This window comes from Fusarium odoratissimum, assembly GCF_000260195.1.
Source record: "Fusarium odoratissimum NRRL 54006 unplaced genomic scaffold supercont1.74, whole genome shotgun sequence".
Taxonomy (NCBI): Eukaryota; Fungi; Ascomycota; class Sordariomycetes; order Hypocreales; family Nectriaceae; genus Fusarium; species Fusarium odoratissimum.
The window spans coordinates 35761-56195 of NW_022158793.1; the positions used below are offsets into that span (position 1 = coordinate 35761).

Genomic DNA, 20435 nt, shown 5'->3' on the forward strand with positions numbered 1-20435 from the left:
TTTGCCCGGTTTGCAATTGAGGCCATCACCCCAAAACGCCTATCGGTCCAGTTTTCTCATTTAGGATTCTTTCCCCTTGTCAGGGTCAGGGAACAGCTTACTCAATTGACCTCGGATGCTAAGCAGCTCACAAGTCCGATCGCCTTATGAGGCCGCCGAACCGCAGAGCCTCACAGTTCGCATAGCAGTGCACTCATGTGTTTCCTTGTCAGGATTCCTAGATCGTAGCGTAAAAGAACACTATCAACCCCTGTTAATCTTTCCCTGAAAAATCGACGCGGTCGGCAACAAGGGCAAGCCTCCCAACCAAAATCGAACAAAGACATAAAATGTCTCTCTACAGGCAGTTAAATAAATGCCTCATCCCTTGTCACGAAGACGCAGAGTTCTTACCACTGAGTGAGATCAGCGCAAGAGTAACTGAGGACAACATCAAGTCGGAAGTCCCCGTTAGGAAGCGCTGCTTCTCAAATCGCAGTCTACCACGCACAATATTAAAGCAGGCCAGAAGGATATTTTCAATCCTGGTTCTCATTCAAGAAGCACAAGCTATCGTTAATCTCGTGTGTCGCGATAACATCACCGATGAAGATCTTCCTCTTACTCGACAATCCATGAGCGGGGACGATCAAAATGTCCTGATATCCGCCAAGACTGGAAAAGCTTTCCCGTCATTTTCTCTGTGGCCGAGGGAGGCGAGAGTGCGGGACTTTCTAAACTTCCAATGGCTGGTACAAGCGCCTGTCCTCAATGCTCTCGGTCAACATATCTCGCTGGACACGAAATGCCCTCTCCCCCTAATAGACTGTGTCATGAAATGCAAAAGTGGTCCGAATAGCGTGCTACACAAATGCAAGATCCATGGGGCCCATCAATCAATCTTCAAGGTCACAATAACCATCCCTTACAAGAGTACTTTGACGCTCACAAGCTCTAGAATGACCCAGAGCCATATGTTGCTCTCAAAGAAGTCAACAATGACGAGGCGTTCGAGAAGGAAAAAACAAACCTAGAGCTCATACAGTCTCTTAAGCACGAGCATCTCATCAAACTGATCGCTACCTGTCAGAAGGGATCTATATGCTATTTTATATTTCCTTGGGCTGATGGTGGGGATCTTAGAGACTTTTGGAAGGCTAATGACACAATACCACGCTCCCAAGAATTGGTGGTGTGGTCTCTCCGCCAAATTCTGGGCATCGTGAGTGCGATCAACGCTTTGCACGGCAAAAATACTCGGCACGGAGACATAAAGCCTCAAAACATTCTTCATTTTCTCAAGGCGCATGATGATGCTGTCATGGACAGTAGAGGAAGACTGATCCTTGCAGATGTTGGAGTTTCCAAGATCCATCGAGAGATCACGAGCATGAGACAAGATCCCACAAACTGCCAACAGTCCACAGTCACGTACGAAGCGCCTGAAGCCCAGTCAGACCAACGAGAGGGCAAGCCGAGAGGTCGTCGATATGACATGTGGTCTCTAGGCTGCATGTTTCTCGAATTTACGGTCTGGCTCGTCTTTGACTACAGCACAGTCAGAAGTTTCAGAAAGTCCAGGCGTACTCGAGATGATCCCAAAGACGCCTTCGGAAGCTTTTTCGTCCAGACTTCAGACAACTTAATCCAGATCCACTCTGCAGTCATCGAGGCGATTGGCCACTTACGGGGTCATCCACTTTGCAGTGGCGATACTGCTTTGGCAGATCTTATCCAGCTGATTCAAAACCACTTGTTGCAAGTTGACGTCCGGGCACGCACCGAAGCCCCGGAACTCTTGAAAAGGCTAGAGAGCATCATTCACAGAGCTGAACAGGATGGCAATTACTTATATCCAAGGTTTGTCGACAATAATGGTTAGGATGTATATCATGTCAGCTTTCCTAGAAGAAATCACAAACATTTATCATCTGATTCAACGTCTTCGACAAACCTGAACATCAGCTTCGTTGATAATATCCGTCAAGACTTTCCAGAGTCCGTCCAAGGGATCTTTCTCAGATAAGACTCGTTGTCGGCCTCAGTGGTACCAATACGGCTTTGACCACTGCTCAGTTTGTTCAACTCGAGAAAAACAGCATCGCGAGTCGAGATCTGACCCACCACGAGAAGACCTAGCTTGATGGCAATTCTGATTTTGCTTTCGACGAGCGGTCCATAGCAAACGCATTCCAGGGTCTCTCCACAGGATGGGGCAGAACCTTATTTATTTTATCCAGATGATAAAGGCCGAAGCATAGGTTGCAGGAGATGCTATCAGAAGCCATTCTTATATGTCTTACAGCGTGCCCGACAGGAAGAGAGATATGTTCTTGGCTTCAATATTTCATGTCTATATGACGATACTTCGAAATTGTTGAGTGATTACTCCCCTATCGGCGAATTTTGATTCCTGCTGACACGTATCTCACAGACCAAACGGTCGAGGCAGAGCCAGTGGCCAGTCCCTCGCAGGACTACATTTTGCCATGTAATAAACTTTTTATAACGCTAGTGGAAGCACATACCCGTGTTCAGAAGTTGTAGAGATGGGTTACTCATTCAATAAGGGCATTCCAGGGAGGTACATGCTCCCTGGTTTTCTAGGTCCGAGATCGAAGCAGGTATAATTGATGTTTTATTACTGTGAGGGAATCTCAATGTTCGCTAGAAAATCACCAATCCACGTGCAAAATTCCGTATCTGCCCACTTCCCAATCACCCTCAGAGCCGTGAGAAGCTGATACATTCCCACTATACTTGCTGTATCACCAATGCGAACCGCTTGGTCAATAAGCGTCTGCATCACATTAGCATAAGCCTTGCCAACAGGAGGAGGAAGAACTTACAATCTTGTCTTTTTCATCAGCAGCGAAAAGCACATGCCAAACGTTCCCACATACTGCAACAAAGCAATAGAGATAGGATCCTTGGCGAAATTTGCATCTCATAGACGTTGATACCATGCTGCTACCCATATTCCTAGTCGCACCTTGCTGCGATCCGCGGTGCTGCTTGTAGTCCTTGTTTCGATAAATAGGGGTGCTGTTCTGGACGCCAGAGCAGTATATGCTCTCTGGTTGAGAGTATCGTGCCACTGCGTCTTGAGGAACTTATCGATGGTAGCTTAGAGTGTTTCTTCAGGTATAAGAGCGAGTGCGAAATTGACCATCTTTTGGACTGATGATTCAGGTTCTGTCCACGTTCCCGAGTTGTCACTGATAAGACTTCAAGGACTTGAAGCAGCGCTTAATGATCCTGAGCTTGATAGATTATTTAACTTTAGGCAAAACTCTTTGATAGTCTAGTCACTGGTTTATGCTTTTCTAGCTATATCTCTTTTTCTAGCTTTTGTAGTTATATCTCTCCGTATTACCTTTTTAGGCTATATTCTTTATTTTAGCCTCTTTTCCCTACTTATCTTTCTTATCATTTCTTTCTGGTATTGCTCCGAGGTTTAATTAAGTCCTTAAATCGACAAGCCTCTTATTGCTTTACGTATCTTAGTATATATTTTGCAGACAGGAATAAGCGGTTAATGCTCTTCGACAACCACTAGCTGCGGCAATACCTGGCGTTGGTTTATGAGATAGGTTCTTCGATTTAACTGAGCATTTTCGCCCCGTTCTGCGATATGTAACGAGGCTGACGGTACATGTTAAGATCTCATCGGTTACGTCACGTATATCCTATAATTTTCATTTCACAACCACCAATCACGTTAGGTACGACATCGCCCGTACACATGATCAACTTCACACTCATAAGATAAGCACATAGCAGACATTTATTAGCTCTCTTCTAGAATCTAGCTTACTAACTATTTATAAAACGTCTTTACCTCTTTAATGTTTTAGGTATTTAGTAAATATTTTATACTTATTATTACCTCCCTTACTCCTCCTAGTATTATATTCTTATAATCTCAAGGTAGTGTTATAGCTCCAGGCCAGGCTGGCTTACCCTAGACCAGTAACCAGATGGATCCAGATCACGTGGCGATAGGTTATCCCGCAGATGTTGTTCACTGACCACATAGCCCCTAAACGTAGCTCCTCGAGGTACGTCTTGTCACTAGAGCCTGGCCTGCCTGCAGTGCCTATCCGTAGCAATAGATTATATTCTGCCCGACGCGTTCCTCGTTTACCTGTGTACCTGAGCCCGGCCTGTAACAGATAGCATAGTTTAAAGATATATTAATTTCTCCTAGATGTCACATATTATCCCCCTTTAGTAATTTAGCTCCAAGTAGTTATTTCTTTACTTTTAAACGAACTATAAATAACTTAATATCTCCATACTTAATATATATATAAAAAATTATAAAGTAAGTAAAATTCTATTTAAAATTATTATTTATAATAGCTTCTAGCTTTATTAATAAGTTTCTTATTAAAACATGTTTTATATTTTATTATTTTTATATAAAAACCCTTTTTCTTTAAATTATATTTTATAAAAAAGGATTTAATAAATTTAATAATATTAATAAATCTTTTTATAAGCCTTTTTCTCCTAAGAAAATAATTATTAAAAGTTACCTTAAAGTAAGGTTAAGTACTTTTCAAAGACATAATAACAAAATGCCACTATGCCATTACTCATCTTGCCAGAACGAGGTGAGGAGATTTTTAATATAGAGTCCGACGGTAACAGAGTTCGTGAATTTATTCGCAACCCGCTACACCCAAGTACAGATAGATAATGAACGACTCCATAGAAGGAAGGGCCTGCACTATACTGCTGGAACATGACGTCGTGTCAGCTTTTAGGCAGTTAAGAGCTGCCTGCAAAAAGGATCGGCATCGATAGAAGGACAAAGTTCAGTTTAAAGTTTTATCATATAAACTCGAAGCTTGCTACATGCAACCATATTGGCCTCTAGCAAAGGTTTTAGATGTGCACTACAAGGGTTATTTGCAGAGGTTTAATACATTGCCCGCATAGAAGCTTGAAAATATGCATGGAGTCGTCATTTTCACATGTTTAATACGCCCCTGGCGCATGAGATCAAGTAGCTCCGGTTGCTCACTGGCCTGCCTGCCGTGTTTGAAGCAATATACTAGTCTAATGTGGTAAAATACGACATACTCTATTGCATAGGACGATTCGTAGATCTTCTTGATTCCTAGGCCTTCTGGTCTGTCTCATATGTGGTAGGAAAAGGTGTGGATGCAAAATATTGGGCTGCGACTTATCTTGGTCAAAGGCATGAAAACTCAGTATTGTCATTGCTCAAATAGATAAGAGAACAACGAGGATAAAGCCTTATATAACTATTAATAGAATATGTTTCTAGATAATATTTGTTAATAAATAGCAAATACTATATACTATTATTATAAAAGAAATCGAAATCCAAGATCTATATCTCTTTATAGTTATATTTAAAGAGGTCTTTACTATATTTAAAAGGAAAAGAAAATTATTAATACATAATTATATATTAGACCTGACATACCAAGGTCTAGTTTAAGTGTATCAAGATATGTAAGTATTGCTGATATTGGTATAGTTAAGAAACGAGAATAAAGAAAGGAGTTGATTGTATGGATCAATGTCTTGGTCTCTGCTTGACCCCAGCCGGCATCTTTGACGGACTGCACTTTTTCGGTACAATCAACGGTGTGAACATTGAGATGCTGGCTTGAAGATCTTGTTTTTGACATAAGTCTTCGGGTCTACTGGATCCTCCTTATAGCGAAGCCAAGCAAAGATGCTATATGCCATTACCTTCTTGATATGCCTAGAATAAAACAAGTTACAAGGTATCTATCCCTTCCCCACGAGCTTACTGACTCTCAGATGGCAAGATACTACCAGATATCTGGGGCAGGACGTGGAAGCAGGCAATTATAGTTCGACAGCCCAGGTTAACCTTAATTTTATAGTAAATGAACTAAACAAAATTGCCCTTTCCCTGCAAATTAGTTTGACATTAATTGAGAGAGAATTTGTCCCTTAACCATGGCCTGATCCCGGTCCAAGGGCCGAAGGTATAGCCGTGCTTGCCAAATTTTGGCGCGAGAGAGAAATTGCCAAAAACTTATTGGGGTCAGATTTGCTATCTCGCTAGCATTGATTGTCTAGTACTGTCTAACGAAAAGCTGTGTCCCTGGAACAATTATTGACACTGAGAATACCCTTGTATAGATATTAGCATGAAATCCAAGATAAACCAAATTAGGGGACTTACAGTCGTTAATCTTAACGCAGCTATAGGGAGTTGCGCACTGCAATTTCTATTAATGTTTATGCAAATTGAAGCAGTTATCGCCTACTTACCTGTTTAGGACCTGTCCAACCCATGCCACCACATTGACCCCATTGAGGAGATCCCTCCGAACCACCAGTGTTCGTAGGTACGGTGGCAGTAATAGTGGGCGATGGTGTCACTGGATCCTGAGAATTCGTTAGCCGATGTACAGGAAGTAGGTAATGTAACTTACAGTAAAGCCAAACCATTTCAAATCTTCTTCTGGGAACACATCAATATTATGAGTAATACCCTGGCCCAAAAATGTCTATAGCAAATGTCAGCGAAACTGTTCAAAGAAAGTTAGTTGTTTACGTCACCTGTAGCTTGTCGCCAAAAACGTATCGAGTATACGGACTCCGTGGGACGTTGGCAGTTGTAGATTCTGGCTCAGCTGGATAGCCAAACACACCAGTCCATTGTTTAATGGTTTCGTAATAGTTCTGTACATTCAACACTTCATCTACTGACCCGTGGTAGATTTGCATTTTTGGTCGTGGCCCATTATATCCAGGATACATATTCTTAACCACATTGGCCCATTGACCTTGGGTATAGATGGACTGTCCAGTAGCGCATGTTGAGTTCCAGTAGTCGGGGATGTCGTCTTCGCTCCTAAAGCAACCTGCCGGGACACCTGCGTATGCGATTCCTGCTGCAAAAATATCGGGGTAGGCGGCAGCCATGACATTCTGTTTCTGGATTAGCTCAAAATCACCAAAGGCTTCTTTCACACGCCACGCACGGTCATCATGGCACCAGAGGAAGTACCCGTAACAAATACCCTGCTACTATCGGCACTATATTCCTTGATGACAAACTTGGCCATGTTGGCTATAGAGTTACTAGCACCACCACCGTCATGAGTCAAGGTCATCTTTGATGCCACATCCCAGCATTTGTCCTGGGTGTACGGTGTCTGAGGATAAATTACGATGTAACCGTATGTCTCGGCGTAGAATGCCCACCGGGTGCCCTGATAGTATGCTTGAGCACTACCGGTACACCAATGGATGCCAACTACTACCGCAGGCTTTGGTGCTAGGGTCTTAGGAACGTAAAGCCACATGCGAGTACCTGTCGGGTTGTCGCCGTAGTCGGTTACCTCAGTGAAGGTGGACCTGGGGACGACCTCGGCAGCCAGAGCTGTGTAGCATAGAGTCAGCAACCAGAGACTGATAAAGGCTGTCAACTTCATTGTAACGGTGGAGAGAGTTTCACGAGATAGGATTTTACATGGTAGATGGAAGCAAGAGAAAGAGCGTATCACGATCAATATATATACAATCTAGCGCAACGAAAAAATAAAAAAGACTTCGGAACAACATGCCTCAATAGGTCGTTCGGACCAATTGCCTCCGCTTTTATGTTCGATGAAATTAGCAATATGAAATATACCGCAAAGGAAGCTCAACCTTATTGGATGATCGCGAAGTTGGATCTGCGATACATCGGCTTTAGGGTACGGATCCGGCACTTGAATAACGCCACGGAAAGATCTCAAAATTGACATTCTTAACTTGTATATATCCGGAACTCTTGCTTAGGGAAATGAGTGCAGGATTTCCTCCCTTTTCAGACACTGTCTTACGGCGTGGCGAGCTTGGTGCGGGGTTACTTAGAATATGTGGAGTGGACAGAAAAGCCTCTCCGCCTCAATGGAATGGGAGCGAGGGCGGATAGGAACCTTGCGGTTGTTTGTGAAATAAGACTGTTTTATCTGAAGTTGAAAAGGCACAATTCTGCGAGGATACGGTTCCTTTTAGCTTTTCTTTTAGGCTTTTATTTCTTCACTCACTGTTATGTCCACATAGGCTGGTCAAGAACATCAGAACAACCCTGTTGCGTAGACAGCCACAGAATGCAGCTCAAGTTGCCTCGATCCGCTCCTCGGTATTATGTGAACTTGTTTCCAGCGACACATTATCGCTCTTGAAGATGATGTCTGCTACCAGTAGGCTCGCAATGAGACATAATACGATCAGCGGAACGGACATGGTAAAGACTGCTCGAAATCCTTGCATGCGTGCATGCAAGATATCGCCAAGGAGGTTACCAACGATGAGGCTTTGAGAAGGAAAAGGTAAATCTAGAGCTTATACAGTCTCTCAAGCATAAACACCTTATCAAACTAATTGCTACCTGTCAGAAGGGGCCTATATACTATTTTATATTTCCTTAGGCTAATAGTAAAGATCTTAGAGACTTTTAGAAAGCTAATAGCCTAAAATTGCAGTCCTAGGATCTTATCCTATAGTCTTTTTGCTAGATACTTAGTATTATAAGTATAATTAATACTTTATATAGAAAAATTACCTAATATAGAGATATTGTTATAACCCCCGCGTCTACGTCACGTGGCCCCCATAATTTCCACTAATTTCATCAGGATTACTTCTCCCTGTAATAATCCCCTTCTTTTTAAATTACTTAGATTATAAGTGCTTATCTAGAAATCATGCAAAGACACAGAGGTCCTTAATGTTCTTCGTGACCTTGAGTTAGGCTTTTTTCCAAGGATAGGTCCTTTATCGTCTATGTTAACTGTACCGCATACGTCGGCTGGGCCGTTTAGGCCCAGGTCTTCCCGTCGGTGACTGGGGCCAGGGCATTTGTATTGTTGTTCGGTTCGAGGATCGTGGATTTGAGGAAGCTTAAAAAGAGCGTGATGATCCTCTTGGCGTGTCCTTTTAAGTCGTGATTGCAAGTGGTGGTGATATTATCTAGAGAGCTGGCAATGAGCTTGAGTACTGTTCATGTAGTATTAGGATATTTATCTTGTTTTTCAAGGGCCCGGGTCAGCGAGTCCGTCGAAGTATTCGCGTAGGTATGGATTGAGGTATCCAGTCCGGTGTGTATGTTTATAGCCCTCTGGGACCTTCCAGTCGTACGCAGATCCAGCCCTGCGATCGGCGCTGGTTGCATGTGCTAGGCCCTCTTTCGAGCAGGCTGACCTGGGGTCTAGGAGCCCAAAAATATCGGGTTCCCTCTGTCGGCGATCTCCTGATAGGCAGAATTACACCACTTTGGCGCACATCCTTGCCGCCGCGCCTGGCTCTATGGCAATAATGGGCAGCTGGTCTGGTGTTTTTGCTAATTCTGGAGGTTGTTAAGTTTTTCGTGGCAGATTAAGAGTACACACTAACAGTAAGTGCCAAGAAAAATAAAATTAAGAGGAGGATGATTGATGGTAGTCTTCTTTATGAAGCCGCCAACATTACCTGTGGACACTGCAAGTGTCAATCAATGACACCACTATCAGGTGTAAGGGTTAAATGATCGGAGAAGCACGCAGCTTGAGCGCCTCTCTGCGTACTGACGTCAACAAAGTTCGCGACAATCCAGAGCTATGCTACCAGGAACACATAACCCACAATACCTTATCGTCCTACTTAAAACAACATGGCTTCAGCGTTACTAGGAAATCTTATGGTATAGACACAAGCTTTGAGGTAGAATTCGGTACTGGAGGACGTCTCGTCCGAGTATGACGCCCTACCTGGTGCCAAAGCGCCGGTAGATCTTAAGGTGGCAGGACGTATACGCATTCTGGGTACTCCCGCCGAAGAGGGTGGTGGCGGTAAGGTGAAGCTCATCGAAGCCCGTGCCTTCACTCCACGAGAGGATATAGCAGCCGCTTTTATGATCCACCCTATATCTTAAGAATCACTGGGTCTAAAAGGCTTCTCGGGACTGGCTAGGTGGAGATTGATAGCCAGCCAGAAGTTGCGAGTCGAGTTCGAGGAAGACCCGCCCACGAGGCTAGTAACCCATGGAACGGGATTAATGCGTTAGACGCAGCAGTGGCGGCTTATAACAATGTCGCCATGCTCTGATAGCAAATTAAGCCTGAGGAAAGAATCTACGGTGTTTTCGAAGACGGTGGAAGTGCGCCCAACGTCGTCCTAAACTACATGAGAATGCATGAGGAAATTCGAAGCCCGACAATAAAGTAAGCAGACTAGTTACTTAAGCGCGTTAAGAAATGCTTTAAGGCCGGCGCAATGGCTTCTGGTTGCTCCATTAGATACACTAAGTAAGTGGAACTACTTATCTTGTTATTATACAACATGGCTGACTAACACCTTCCAGGGTCCCCGACTTATAAGGACCTGCAAGTAAATGACACTCTTAGCGAAACTTATGTGGAGGAAATGGCCGCACTAGGAGAAAGATTTATGCCTCCAAGGAACACGCTTGTTGGCGAGCAGTCAGTTAGTCGTTAGGGCATGGCCGGGAGGAACTGGGGCCTCGAGAAATCCAGCCTAAAGCCTTTGGCTCAACAGATATGGGAATTGTATCTTACGAAGTCCCCGGTCTTCACAGTGCTTTTGTCGTCCCAACACCTTCAAATGTCGCTCGTCACAATCCCAACTTCGCTGCAGCTGCAGCCACAGATGAGGCTCACTCTATTACAATTAAGTGTGCCAAGGACTTGGCAATGTTGGCTTTTAGAGTGTTGACTGACGATAAGGGGGCTATGGGCGCAAAAGCGGACTTTGACGAGGGCCTACAGCTGAGGATACACAACACTAACAGGGAGGATGGCTCCCCAAATTATATACTCGGATGCAGGGCCAATCGTGAACCAATAAGCAACTTAGGTAGCCGCTAACAATTAATATACCGATTTCGCTAAATAGATATTATCACCTAAATATTTCAAGGTGCCTGATCTCTTGACTCAATCATTTATTATTAAGGGGCTAGCTATACTGCTACTCTTTATCTTATTTTTTTATGGCGAGCAGAAAGCCATCATAGTTCTTCTCGCCGACAGTTTGAATCACCGTTGCGTCAACTCGATCGTCCTTCCCGATTGCTTCTATGAGTTGTCGGGTGCCCAAGACCCGATCATCCTTCTCAGCTTCCTTGGCAGAAGCAACCTTGCCGTTCCGAACAACGTTATCGACAATGATAGCCGTATTAGGCTTTGTCATGGAGACTGCCAGATTGAAGTATGCGAGATTATCCTGCTTATTGGCGTCGATGAAGACAAAGTCGAATGGAGGCCGTGCACCCGATTCCACTTGTAAGACCAATTGTGGAAGAATATCGAGCCCAGTACCTTGAAGAATCTCAACTTGGTCCTTCAGGCCTGCCCCTGAAAGATTATTCGATGCCACGGCAGCATATTCCTTGTCTATCTCGATCGTTGTGACCTTGACTGTTGGTCCAGCCAGGGCCATCCACGCGGCGCTGTAACCGCCTAATGTACCGACTTCGAGAATATTGGTGGCATTGCAAAGCTCGATTTGCAGCTTGAGGAACTTGGCCTGTGCTGGGGAACAGGAAATATCAGGAAGACCGGCGGCAATGGAATCGCGATAGATTCTATCCAATGCTGGGATGTACGAGCTTTCGGCATTCTTCAATAGGTGGGAATTGACGTAATTGTCAACCTCGACATGTCTCGAATCTCTTTCGTAAGTAGATTCATAGACCTGTGGTCCAACCGGCGTGAATCTTGGGGCTGACATCATGTGTACTAATGTCCAGGGTTCGATTTGGAGAGAAGATCGTATTTCGGTGGGTTGAGATTAAGAGGTGGCGAGAAAGTAGGATTGAACAAGACACTAAGTATATACAGCAGCAATTGTCAAACGCGCCCTATGCAGGCTAGAGAAGCTCTGATTCGGTGTTGATCCTCTAACTTGTGTCTCAAATCAGTTTAATGCCTATCTTTTCCGATGCCGATTTTTCCGACCTGGGGCGGCTATAGCTTTATCCGCGAAGCTCCGTGGATTGAGTCACCCAAAGCCGAGATAGGGGGCTAACAGCAGTGATTGAGTCAATTGATCAATTCGGCAATGCATAAGACTAATCCTAGTGGGATATATGCACTTGTCGTCTCAATATTCAAGCATGTCCTTCGAGAATAAGAAAAAAATGAAACTGGCGGAGATTTGATGGAATGCTTAACGGCCTGAAATATCGCCAAAAAAGGATCTCCGATTAATGTTATCACTGCCCTGAAGATGACTCATCCAGCATCGAGGTAAGCAGGCCGCAACAAAGTCAAATTAAATGGTAAAAAATACAAAGATGATCGCATTTGGCGCTCTTTAGTCGCTTTAATTGTCTATACTTGCATCTGGCTCTATATGGCGTTTTGTTGATCCCCGATTGCGTGCCGGTCGCGTTCTCTTTGCCCATCGATCGTCACTTCAAGTTCTTATCAGTGAAATGCACTCGCAAGGGTTACCTCTAAAGCCCAGAGCAGGACCTTTTGAGTAGACTACTCTCCACAGTACTATACTCTTTCCGGGATATATTACAAATTAATTCATCAGTAGGGCATTGATCGTCGGATCCAAGGACGTTAATTACACCTTATCGAGCTCAGGGCGTAAAACAAGTACGAAAGTCGGCACCTTGGCTCCAGTTCTGTGTTGGCTTTTGTCAGCCAATGGTAAGAAGTCAGGTGCATGACCAATGCGCTGTCTCACCGCAAACTTGAGCCTGGCAGACTGAGAGTTGTCTTGTGGCGGAAGTAAAGTCGGCTCAAGGATCGGGGGACAGATAGGCTGTTTTTATTTTTATTCTTTTCGATTGTAAAAGTCCAGATTTACTCATTCATTCCATGAACACGGTATATTTGGTCCTAAATCAACAAATTTGGTACTTTGGGCACTCGTAACCTTAAAGTGTCGACTCCAATGATGTCAACCACCACAATGGCTCTACCTGAAGAAACCAAGCGCCGAGGTAGTTGGGTTCCCACGCGGAGAAAACCAGAATGTCCTCTTAAAATCTCAATCGATAAACACTTTGAAGCTAAGATCTACACCTCGGGCTTAACAGTGGCAGGAACCGTATCATTCATGCCACAGACGAACCTAACCTTTGATACCTTTGAGATAACCTTTACCGGCGCTGCATCATCCCTTGTCCAAATATTTCATCAGGGAACAATGCCCAAGTCAGGTCACCAATTTCTCCTCCTCAGAATGCCAATTGCCGAAACCGCTCTTCCAGCCTCAGGTAAACTCCAAGCTAGACAGACTTACGAGGTACCTTTCGCTTTCGTCATCCCATACCAACTCCCCAGCGCGGCATATAAGCACCGAAATACTGTAATCCGCGAGCAACACACTTCCACCAACCATTAGAACGTAGGAGCACGACGACATGGCCGTTCACACGGTTGGCATCCAATATGCGATTGAGGCGCGAGCATTGCTCAAAGCAGATAAGAGAGGCAAATCACCCACTTTAGAGAGGTGTCATCCTGTCAGAGTAATGGCGTTTCTCCCGGAACAGCCACCCTTGCACATTGTCCCCGGAAGTGCTCGGTTCATGCTATCCCAAGAGAAGTCAATTCGGAAGGATATACTCTCATCCAAACTCGGCTATATCAGGGCATCTGCGAGACAACTAAAGCCTGTTATCATCTTAGTAAATAAGCTGCATCTATCAAACTGCCAACTGAGCATCAATCTTAAATTCTGGCCCACTTCCAAAAAGGCAGCACCTCCCGAGATATGCGGAAAGTCAGCTGCTATCAAGGCATCGACGTACTATTCCACAGGTCACATTAGCTTCTCACCGGATCAACACAACAATCCCAGCGTGACGCCCAACCCAATCTTGAGTTTCGTCCTTGATGAAAACGCGATAATAAATCAAGCACCAATGTTGGTCTAGGAACCAATATCAGCCCCTTCTTCAGTGTAGAGTTCCCACAGAGGCTCAGAAATGCCGAAAATGGATCAGGAACCCCCTCGTACAAGCTCAAGGCGAGGCTTTAAGAGCAGTGATATCATCAAGACGGAATCGCCAAGGCACACCGCCACATTACCGATATCAATCACGTTACCGAGCCCCGACAACAAGATTCTGTTGCCTACGTTCTACTCCTGTCTCATCAGCCGAACCTACATACTAGAAGTTGTGCTGGCTGCGAGATCGCATGGGTCGAGCTTCACATTGAGACTACCCTTGCAAGTTGCCGTTGACGGCAACAACGAGACGGACAGGAATAGCATCCCGGCATATGTGGGTAAAACCGAGCAATTGCCGTGCATATGAAAACTGACTGTTAATTCTAGGAACAAGTTCAAGCCGGACAAGGTTGCTATGATATGCTGCCGTCTTATGAGATTGCTATGTAATGGTGATGCAGTTTAACTAGCTCTTCAGTTGAAATATCCGATGGATTCAAAAAGGTTTTGAGACGCTATTGGTTATACAACACAATGACGAGGAAAGTTCGCATGATATGGTTTCCTATTTGGAGGAGAATAATTGTACTCTTGAGGATCATATACCCTATTGTTAATGGATACACTTAGCTATTCTCTAGTTTAAGCCACCTTCACTACTACTTAGATGCTTTGATTTCTCCCAGCTCTTCATCATATCGATCTCTAACAGCTTTAAACTAATTGTAAATTCTGTGAGGTAACACAGTCATCCAGTTATCAATCGCGTGGTGAACGTTTGGCCTCGAGTCTCGCACGAGTGTTCATCCTGCTTATTACATGACCATTTGCCTAACTCGACACCCGAACGCCCCTGCAACAATTTTCGACCTTATATTAAGTTGAGCCTCGTATCGCCGAACTCTAGCATCCATAATTAACCTCTGATTATTTTACTACAGGACTGGTTCATGCATGATATGTTATGTATATTTTTCGTCCAGCGGGCTTTAGGCCCCGAAAGTCCCCCTTCTGGGGCACAGGACCTGCTGGGCCAGAGAAAATTGGATCTACGCTCATTACAGAGAGCCATTGGCTATGCGAGAGTTAGTCATTCGCGACGCGAAAGGAGTCTTCCCTCAGATCCTGATTCCTGCGGATGCATCAGTAGACCACACTCTACCCAGCATATCATCGGCACAAATAGCGCATCCTGTCGAGCCTTCTACCTGCCAACGGGATGATCAGGCGCGACCGAAAGGTCGAGGCCGCTTGTAGAGCCTGGTGTCAGGAGGGCTGAGATCAGCCTGTGTATGCGGCAGCTCGAGACTGCCTCAAGGTGGTCCCGACCAGATTCAGGGCGTGGTAACGCCATGTCTCGACACGGCAGATGATATTACATCCTGATAGGGTGCTTCTTACAGGCCACCCTTGTTGGGTGACGAACACCAAAACCAGAGTGTACGATAAGATCGAATAATTTACCATATAAATAATAGCTCTCAATAAAAGCAAACTAACCATTATAGTCCCAACGTCGAACTTCATACTTATACCCTTTTTAATGCCTTCTCTATCGTCATTGGGGCGTATACTAGAGTTTGTCGGTTACCCCATGTTATGCTAGCGTCCTTTCATTTCCCACCAAAATAAGTTCGTCGGTTTCCAAACGACGCGAGGGATGCCGTTAGGGTCCGTAGCTGCACGTCAAGCTTTGAAACTACATATTCTGGGTCAAGAGGAACAATCCCGGCTCCTCTAAAGCCTTCCTTGATACTCCTTTCTGTCATAGTTGCTTAAAAGGCGGCATAAAAGGCTAGAAAGAACTCAGTCTTAGAAACATAGGTTATAGAGCATTAGATTAGATACTTAATTTCTCGACTATATGCCTACTTAAGCACAGAAAAGCACCTAATATTAAGAGGCTAAAGTAGGTAAGATAAATAAGGTGGCATATAAAGTAGAATAATTTTATTTGCCTTATAATATCTTTTAAAGTTAACTAAGTAGGGACTTTTAGAGCTATTAAGGATTAGAAGATAATAGTAATTTTTTAATCCCTTGGTTATACACCAGTTAAAGTGCTTTAGTTATACTTTATAATTATATTCTCTATAAGTATAAATTAGTTATAAATAGTAGTTAAATCTTTATATTTAGCTCTGTAGTAATTATATCAATAAAAGAAATATATCTTAAGCTCTTTATATTACCTTTTAAACTTAAAAGCCTAGTACTTATTAATAAGTAATATATTATAATTTATAAGTAATTAGTTAGTTATTACTTTAATACTATATAATTATAAGAGAAATACCTATAAATCTAAGTCTAAAATAAAATAAATTATAATTTATCCCTCTAGATTAGATAGTTTATATAACTTTAAGATTTAATTACTTTAAGATTAAATGCCTTTTTACTAGTGCTATATAATTATATAATTAACTTTATAGATCTCTGCAGCATATTATAGCTTTAATTTTATATTATTTTTAAAGGGCTTAAAAGGAAAGAAGGATTCTACCCTTAATCTTAGGGTCTAACATATTTCGTGGTTAAGAATTAATAGATTAAATAGAGGTGATATAAGTTAAGGGACTTTTGCTACGCAAGCTTATTATGTACGTTAGCTAAAAAAGCTAGAAATAAGATCTTAGATTTCACTTTATTAATTTTATTATATAACAATTCGCCATCGCAGGGTTTTACCCTCATCCCAGGATTTTGCTGCCCCTCCCTGAGTGGAGTCCTCGTAGGTCTGATCTATGAGTCGCGAGCTACCGTAGCTTGTTACAAACTCATCCGCTATCGCACCTGGTAGAACGAAGGGCGTATCGTAATGACTCACACCGAATCAAGTACCGTAAAAGCTCTGGAACTTGCAACAGACTTATGGGTCGCAGATAGTAAATTCAACTTCTATATGCTTCTGTAAAGCCAAAAACTTTAGCTGACTAAGGAAATCCTTTGTTCAGAATCGCTAGAGGTCTAACTAGCAGCGCGCTGCTTAATCCGGTACCTACTTCCTTATTGGTTTTCAGGCCCGGATCGGCTCGAGAAGTACGGAAGCGGATAACATACCCAATCACCTTTTTGCGTACACGTATATGATGATCCGAAGGATTCAGCTAGGGCAAGCAGATGGTTCCAATCCGAATAAAACAAGTGATCGCAAAGGTACGTGACTACCCAGCCTTCATAATTAGTACCTAAGCGAATATGTAAAGTCTCTTTTTTCGCCACATCCGCCTAAGAGAATATCCGTATAGATCGAGCCGATCAGGGCCTTATAGTATAAGTACACGCCATCATCGGATTTTGATTCAAACCTGCTTTCATCGCATCCGCAAACACAACAGCTATCATGTCGATAATTAATCATCGGCAGGCCTTGATTTATGGGCCATTTCACTAACTCATATTCTTGATTCTGGTTGTTCATTCTATCAATTAACGAGATACAATATACCTTAGCTGCTGGGGTTTCTTCGAAGGACTGCCCATACCAACCTTTACGCTGCCATGAGTCCTCCACAATCCTTGCTATTCATTAGGGCCACCGGTTATGTGTATATTAACTACAAAATCCCATAATCTTGATCTTAAAATAGGGGATGATTAACATAGAGCTAGGGGAGGCACCATACTCAACAACCTCGCAGACCCTTCGCAAGCCGCAGTTTATAATTTATCCATCACAACAGTTATTCAAAAGAAAAGTCAAGCCCAGCTGCTGAAAGAGAAGGGAATTAAAGCTGTCGTTCTTCCAGGAGGACTTGACGATATTACGGCCCTTATTGAGCTGGCACGTCAGCATAACATTGTTCTTAACGATGCCACGGGGTTTCATGGGCCCTCTGCCCGAGCCTTTATAATATCTAGAAATATACAAAAGCCCGTAAACTCTTAGAAAGTCTAGAAAGGATTTCTTATAAACCCGAATAGAGCTGTGATTACTTGTATCTAATACGTAACAGCAAGGCTGGTTAATATATCCATCACGGCAGCATTCCAGAATCAATCACGTATATTTATCATCGTATTTAGTGTTGTCGGCACCCGAACCTCGGCTTCTTTAACAATCCCTGTGGAGACTTTCCAGAGTCTGTCCCAGAGATCCTTCTCAGCCTCGGACGTCCTACCATCTTCACCGCTGTCCCAATTATCGAACTTGAGACCAACAACATCACAAGTTGAGATCTGACCCACCAAGAGAAGTGCTCGCCTTGATGTCGATTCCGATTTTGCTATCGATGAAAGACTCAGGCCAACGGCGATCATGGGTCCACTCCACGACATCGGCCAGGGTCTTACTTGTGCCGTCCGGATGATGTATGCTGAAGCATAACTTGCGAGAGATACTGTAAGAAGTCAGTCTTCTCCATTAGCTCATCCTAATCCACACTGACATGCTATCTCACAGACCGACGCTGGGCTTTTCCAGCCGAGGCAGAGCTCAGTTGCCAGACCTATGCAAACTTACATCTTACGGTGTGACGAGCTCTGTATATCGCCAGGGTAAGAACATACTACTGGGGTGGAGATTGCGATCTTTATGAGCAAGGTTATGGAGAATAAGGCCTGATAAAAAGGGTAGGTTTCCGGAACGTATATGCTCACTTGTTTCCTAACGCTGAAATTGTAAGGGTATTGTTGTTTTATTGTTACTCTAGAGGAATCGGAATGCTCTCTAAGAAATCGCCAATCCGCGTCCGAAAACCCGTATCTGCCCACTTCTCAATTGCCCTCAGAGCCTAGCCCTAACCCCGCAGCGCTTCACGATGGGGCGGGATGGGCGAGGCAATCTCTCTTGGGCTCCTGACGGTCGGTCGGTTGTTTCCCCTTCCCGTCCAACCACAGTCCCATACATCTCTACCCCGTGTCTACCCCTCCAGAAAACAGACTTACGGCTATTGAGGGTAGGGGACAAAAATGGCAAGTAGGGTTGGTGATATAAAGCTTATGTAAATGCAGCGTCATACGCAAAAGCTAGTTTCGGGTTTTTTTTGCCCTCGTCGTAAATAGCTATTTTTAGCCGCTGCCCGGCTCGGAATATTTTTAAAACCAAGCAGGGACCTTATGTAGCGCAACACGCTCCAAGCCGTTGAATTTATCCCCGCTCCTGCCTAAGAGCCTCAACTTTGTCCCAACGACATCTACTAACCCGGAACAACGCCAAAAAGAGGGACAAGCGATGTCTTATAACATAGATCTACTTAAGCATGTTAATATGAAACTGAACGTGCTACTTATTATAGACCGATAGCAATTTATACTCTTCGACACCTCATTAAGCTCTCTAATAAACCTATTTTAAAGCAGAGAGTATGCGACTTATTTAAAGTTTTGTGGCTTATACTTGTCCTCGAATGCATGTCAGGCTATATGAATGAATAGTCCTATATTTGTTTTAGTCAGGCGATGCGACAATAGTATCATAGCTGAATGTGTCTTGGGTTACGGGCGTGTATGGGTTGAGTGAAAGTCCCTACTCTAGGCCATCACCTGCCAGCAACATCCAGCTTATAGGGCAGTATGCCCACGATTGAGTAACCTGTATCTAGGCCTAAACCTCAAAACGCTGGCCAGCAGCTTAAGCTCGAAGTTCAAAGGTAATACAGTTGAACCTACAGTTTCTAAGACTATTATTACAGATCCTGTTTATTAAAGCTTAATCCGCAGCAGAACAACAATAACGAAGTTATAAGTCAACACCTGAGGTGATTTGGTCTAGGATTTTCGGAAATGTTCCAAGAGACGCAGGTGTCTCTGTCGTATTGCCATAGGGGAGCTAACCTTAGTATACGAGTAAAGGTCTATTGTGTGCAGGTTAGTGACTACAGTGTTTAGTTGAATGAGAGAAATGGCTCGAGGATGACGACTAGATGCATAGTGTGCTTAATAGTCTATATTGACGTATTAATAAATAAGTGGCTGCCCGTGCGCAGGATGTGTGAAAAGATGATAGAAAAGTTTTGCACAGAAATAATAGAATTTTTGTCGGAGTGTAAGCCGGCGCCGCGGAAATTGAAAAAGAAACAGATAACGATAAATAAATTGTTGGTCAGTCTGCCAGTGCATGAGTATCTATGCTATTGATCACTTTTCAGACTCGAGATTGATTTACTAGTCACGAGCATGCCGCTCCAGGGCAACCACTTGACAAACCGTTAAACAACGGGCTTAGTCACTCATCAGGTTAATTGGGAGACCAATTATGTATCTCCTGCTTATAGCTTTTGCTAAGAACCTAGGTACTATAGAAAGGATATTAGACAGTTCTACTAAACGCCCCCGTGGAGCTGGTGCTCCGGGTGAGGGCTAACATGGCAGGTGTCATATTAGAGCAAAAATGCCTAAAGTTAGAACTACGTCACAAGGCAGATAGATCATAACCTAATTATGTCATGTGTTGTGAGAGGGTCATCTCGGTAGTGAATTGCAGCTGGTAGGATAATATTTCATCCATATTCGGAACCCTTTTTTTATTCTTCCAAAGTCCATTATCGCGGGGGCCAAATTAAGAACTATCTCCACGCCTATTAACTTTCCAA

At 43.6% G+C, this 20435-nt stretch overlaps 5 protein-coding genes across 6 annotated transcripts; 3 read left to right on the forward strand and 2 right to left on the reverse strand.

The window, feature by feature from the left end:
* The first annotated feature begins 110 nt into the window (after positions 1-110).
* On the forward strand, positions 111-2688 carry FOIG_16297 (serine/threonine protein kinase). Of its 2 annotated transcripts, XM_031217734.1 has the most exons (3): positions 111-887; positions 938-2360; positions 2414-2688. In XM_031217734.1, exons 1-2 carry the CDS (start codon positions 330-332, stop codon positions 1859-1861), a joined length of 1482 nt encoding a protein of 493 aa, XP_031052558.1. In that variant the 5' UTR covers positions 111-329; the 3' UTR covers positions 1862-2360; positions 2414-2688. The 2 variants fall into 2 exon arrangements, with proteins under 2 accessions (XP_031052558.1, XP_031052557.1); XM_031217733.1 differs by having other exon boundaries at positions 938-2688.
* Positions 2689-6103: 3415 nt separating this feature from the next.
* FOIG_16298 (uncharacterized protein) lies at positions 6104-7433 on the reverse strand (the record flags this gene model as incomplete). Its single annotated transcript, XM_031217735.1, has 6 exons — positions 6104-6123; positions 6176-6212; positions 6265-6381; positions 6429-6503; positions 6556-6927; positions 6981-7433. 6 exons carry the CDS (start codon positions 7431-7433, stop codon positions 6104-6106), a joined length of 1074 nt encoding a protein of 357 aa, XP_031052559.1.
* A 2204-nt stretch (positions 7434-9637) lies between these two features.
* Positions 9638-9898, forward strand: FOIG_16299 (uncharacterized protein; the record flags this gene model as incomplete). The annotated part of the gene is made up of 2 exons (XM_031217736.1): positions 9638-9667; positions 9692-9898. The coding sequence occupies 2 exons, from the start codon at positions 9638-9640 to the stop codon at positions 9896-9898; spliced, it is 237 nt and encodes a 78-aa protein (XP_031052560.1).
* Positions 9899-10903: 1005 nt separating this feature from the next.
* Positions 10904-11876, reverse strand: FOIG_16300 (uncharacterized protein). Its single transcript, XM_031217737.1, has one exon. The coding sequence runs from the start codon at positions 11716-11718 to the stop codon at positions 10966-10968; it is 753 nt and encodes a 250-aa protein (XP_031052561.1). The 5' UTR covers positions 11719-11876; the 3' UTR covers positions 10904-10965.
* A 1036-nt stretch (positions 11877-12912) lies between these two features.
* Positions 12913-13882, forward strand: FOIG_16301 (uncharacterized protein; the record flags this gene model as incomplete). Its single annotated transcript, XM_031217738.1, has 2 exons — positions 12913-13248; positions 13355-13882. 2 exons carry the CDS (start codon positions 12913-12915, stop codon positions 13880-13882), a joined length of 864 nt encoding a protein of 287 aa, XP_031052562.1.
* Positions 13883-20435: the final 6553 nt, after the last annotated feature.

Coding starts and splice junctions, on each gene's coding strand:
- FOIG_16297 (XM_031217733.1), top strand. CDS start 330: ATGTCTCTCTACAGGCAGTTAAATAAATGCCTCATCCCTTGTCACGAA. Junction 888..937: donor CCCATCAATCAATCTTCAAG/GTCACAATAACC, acceptor CACAAGCTCTAG/AATGACCCAGAGCCATATGT.
- FOIG_16300 (XM_031217737.1), bottom strand. CDS start 11,718: ATGATGTCAGCCCCAAGATTCACGCCGGTTGGACCACAGGTCTATGAA.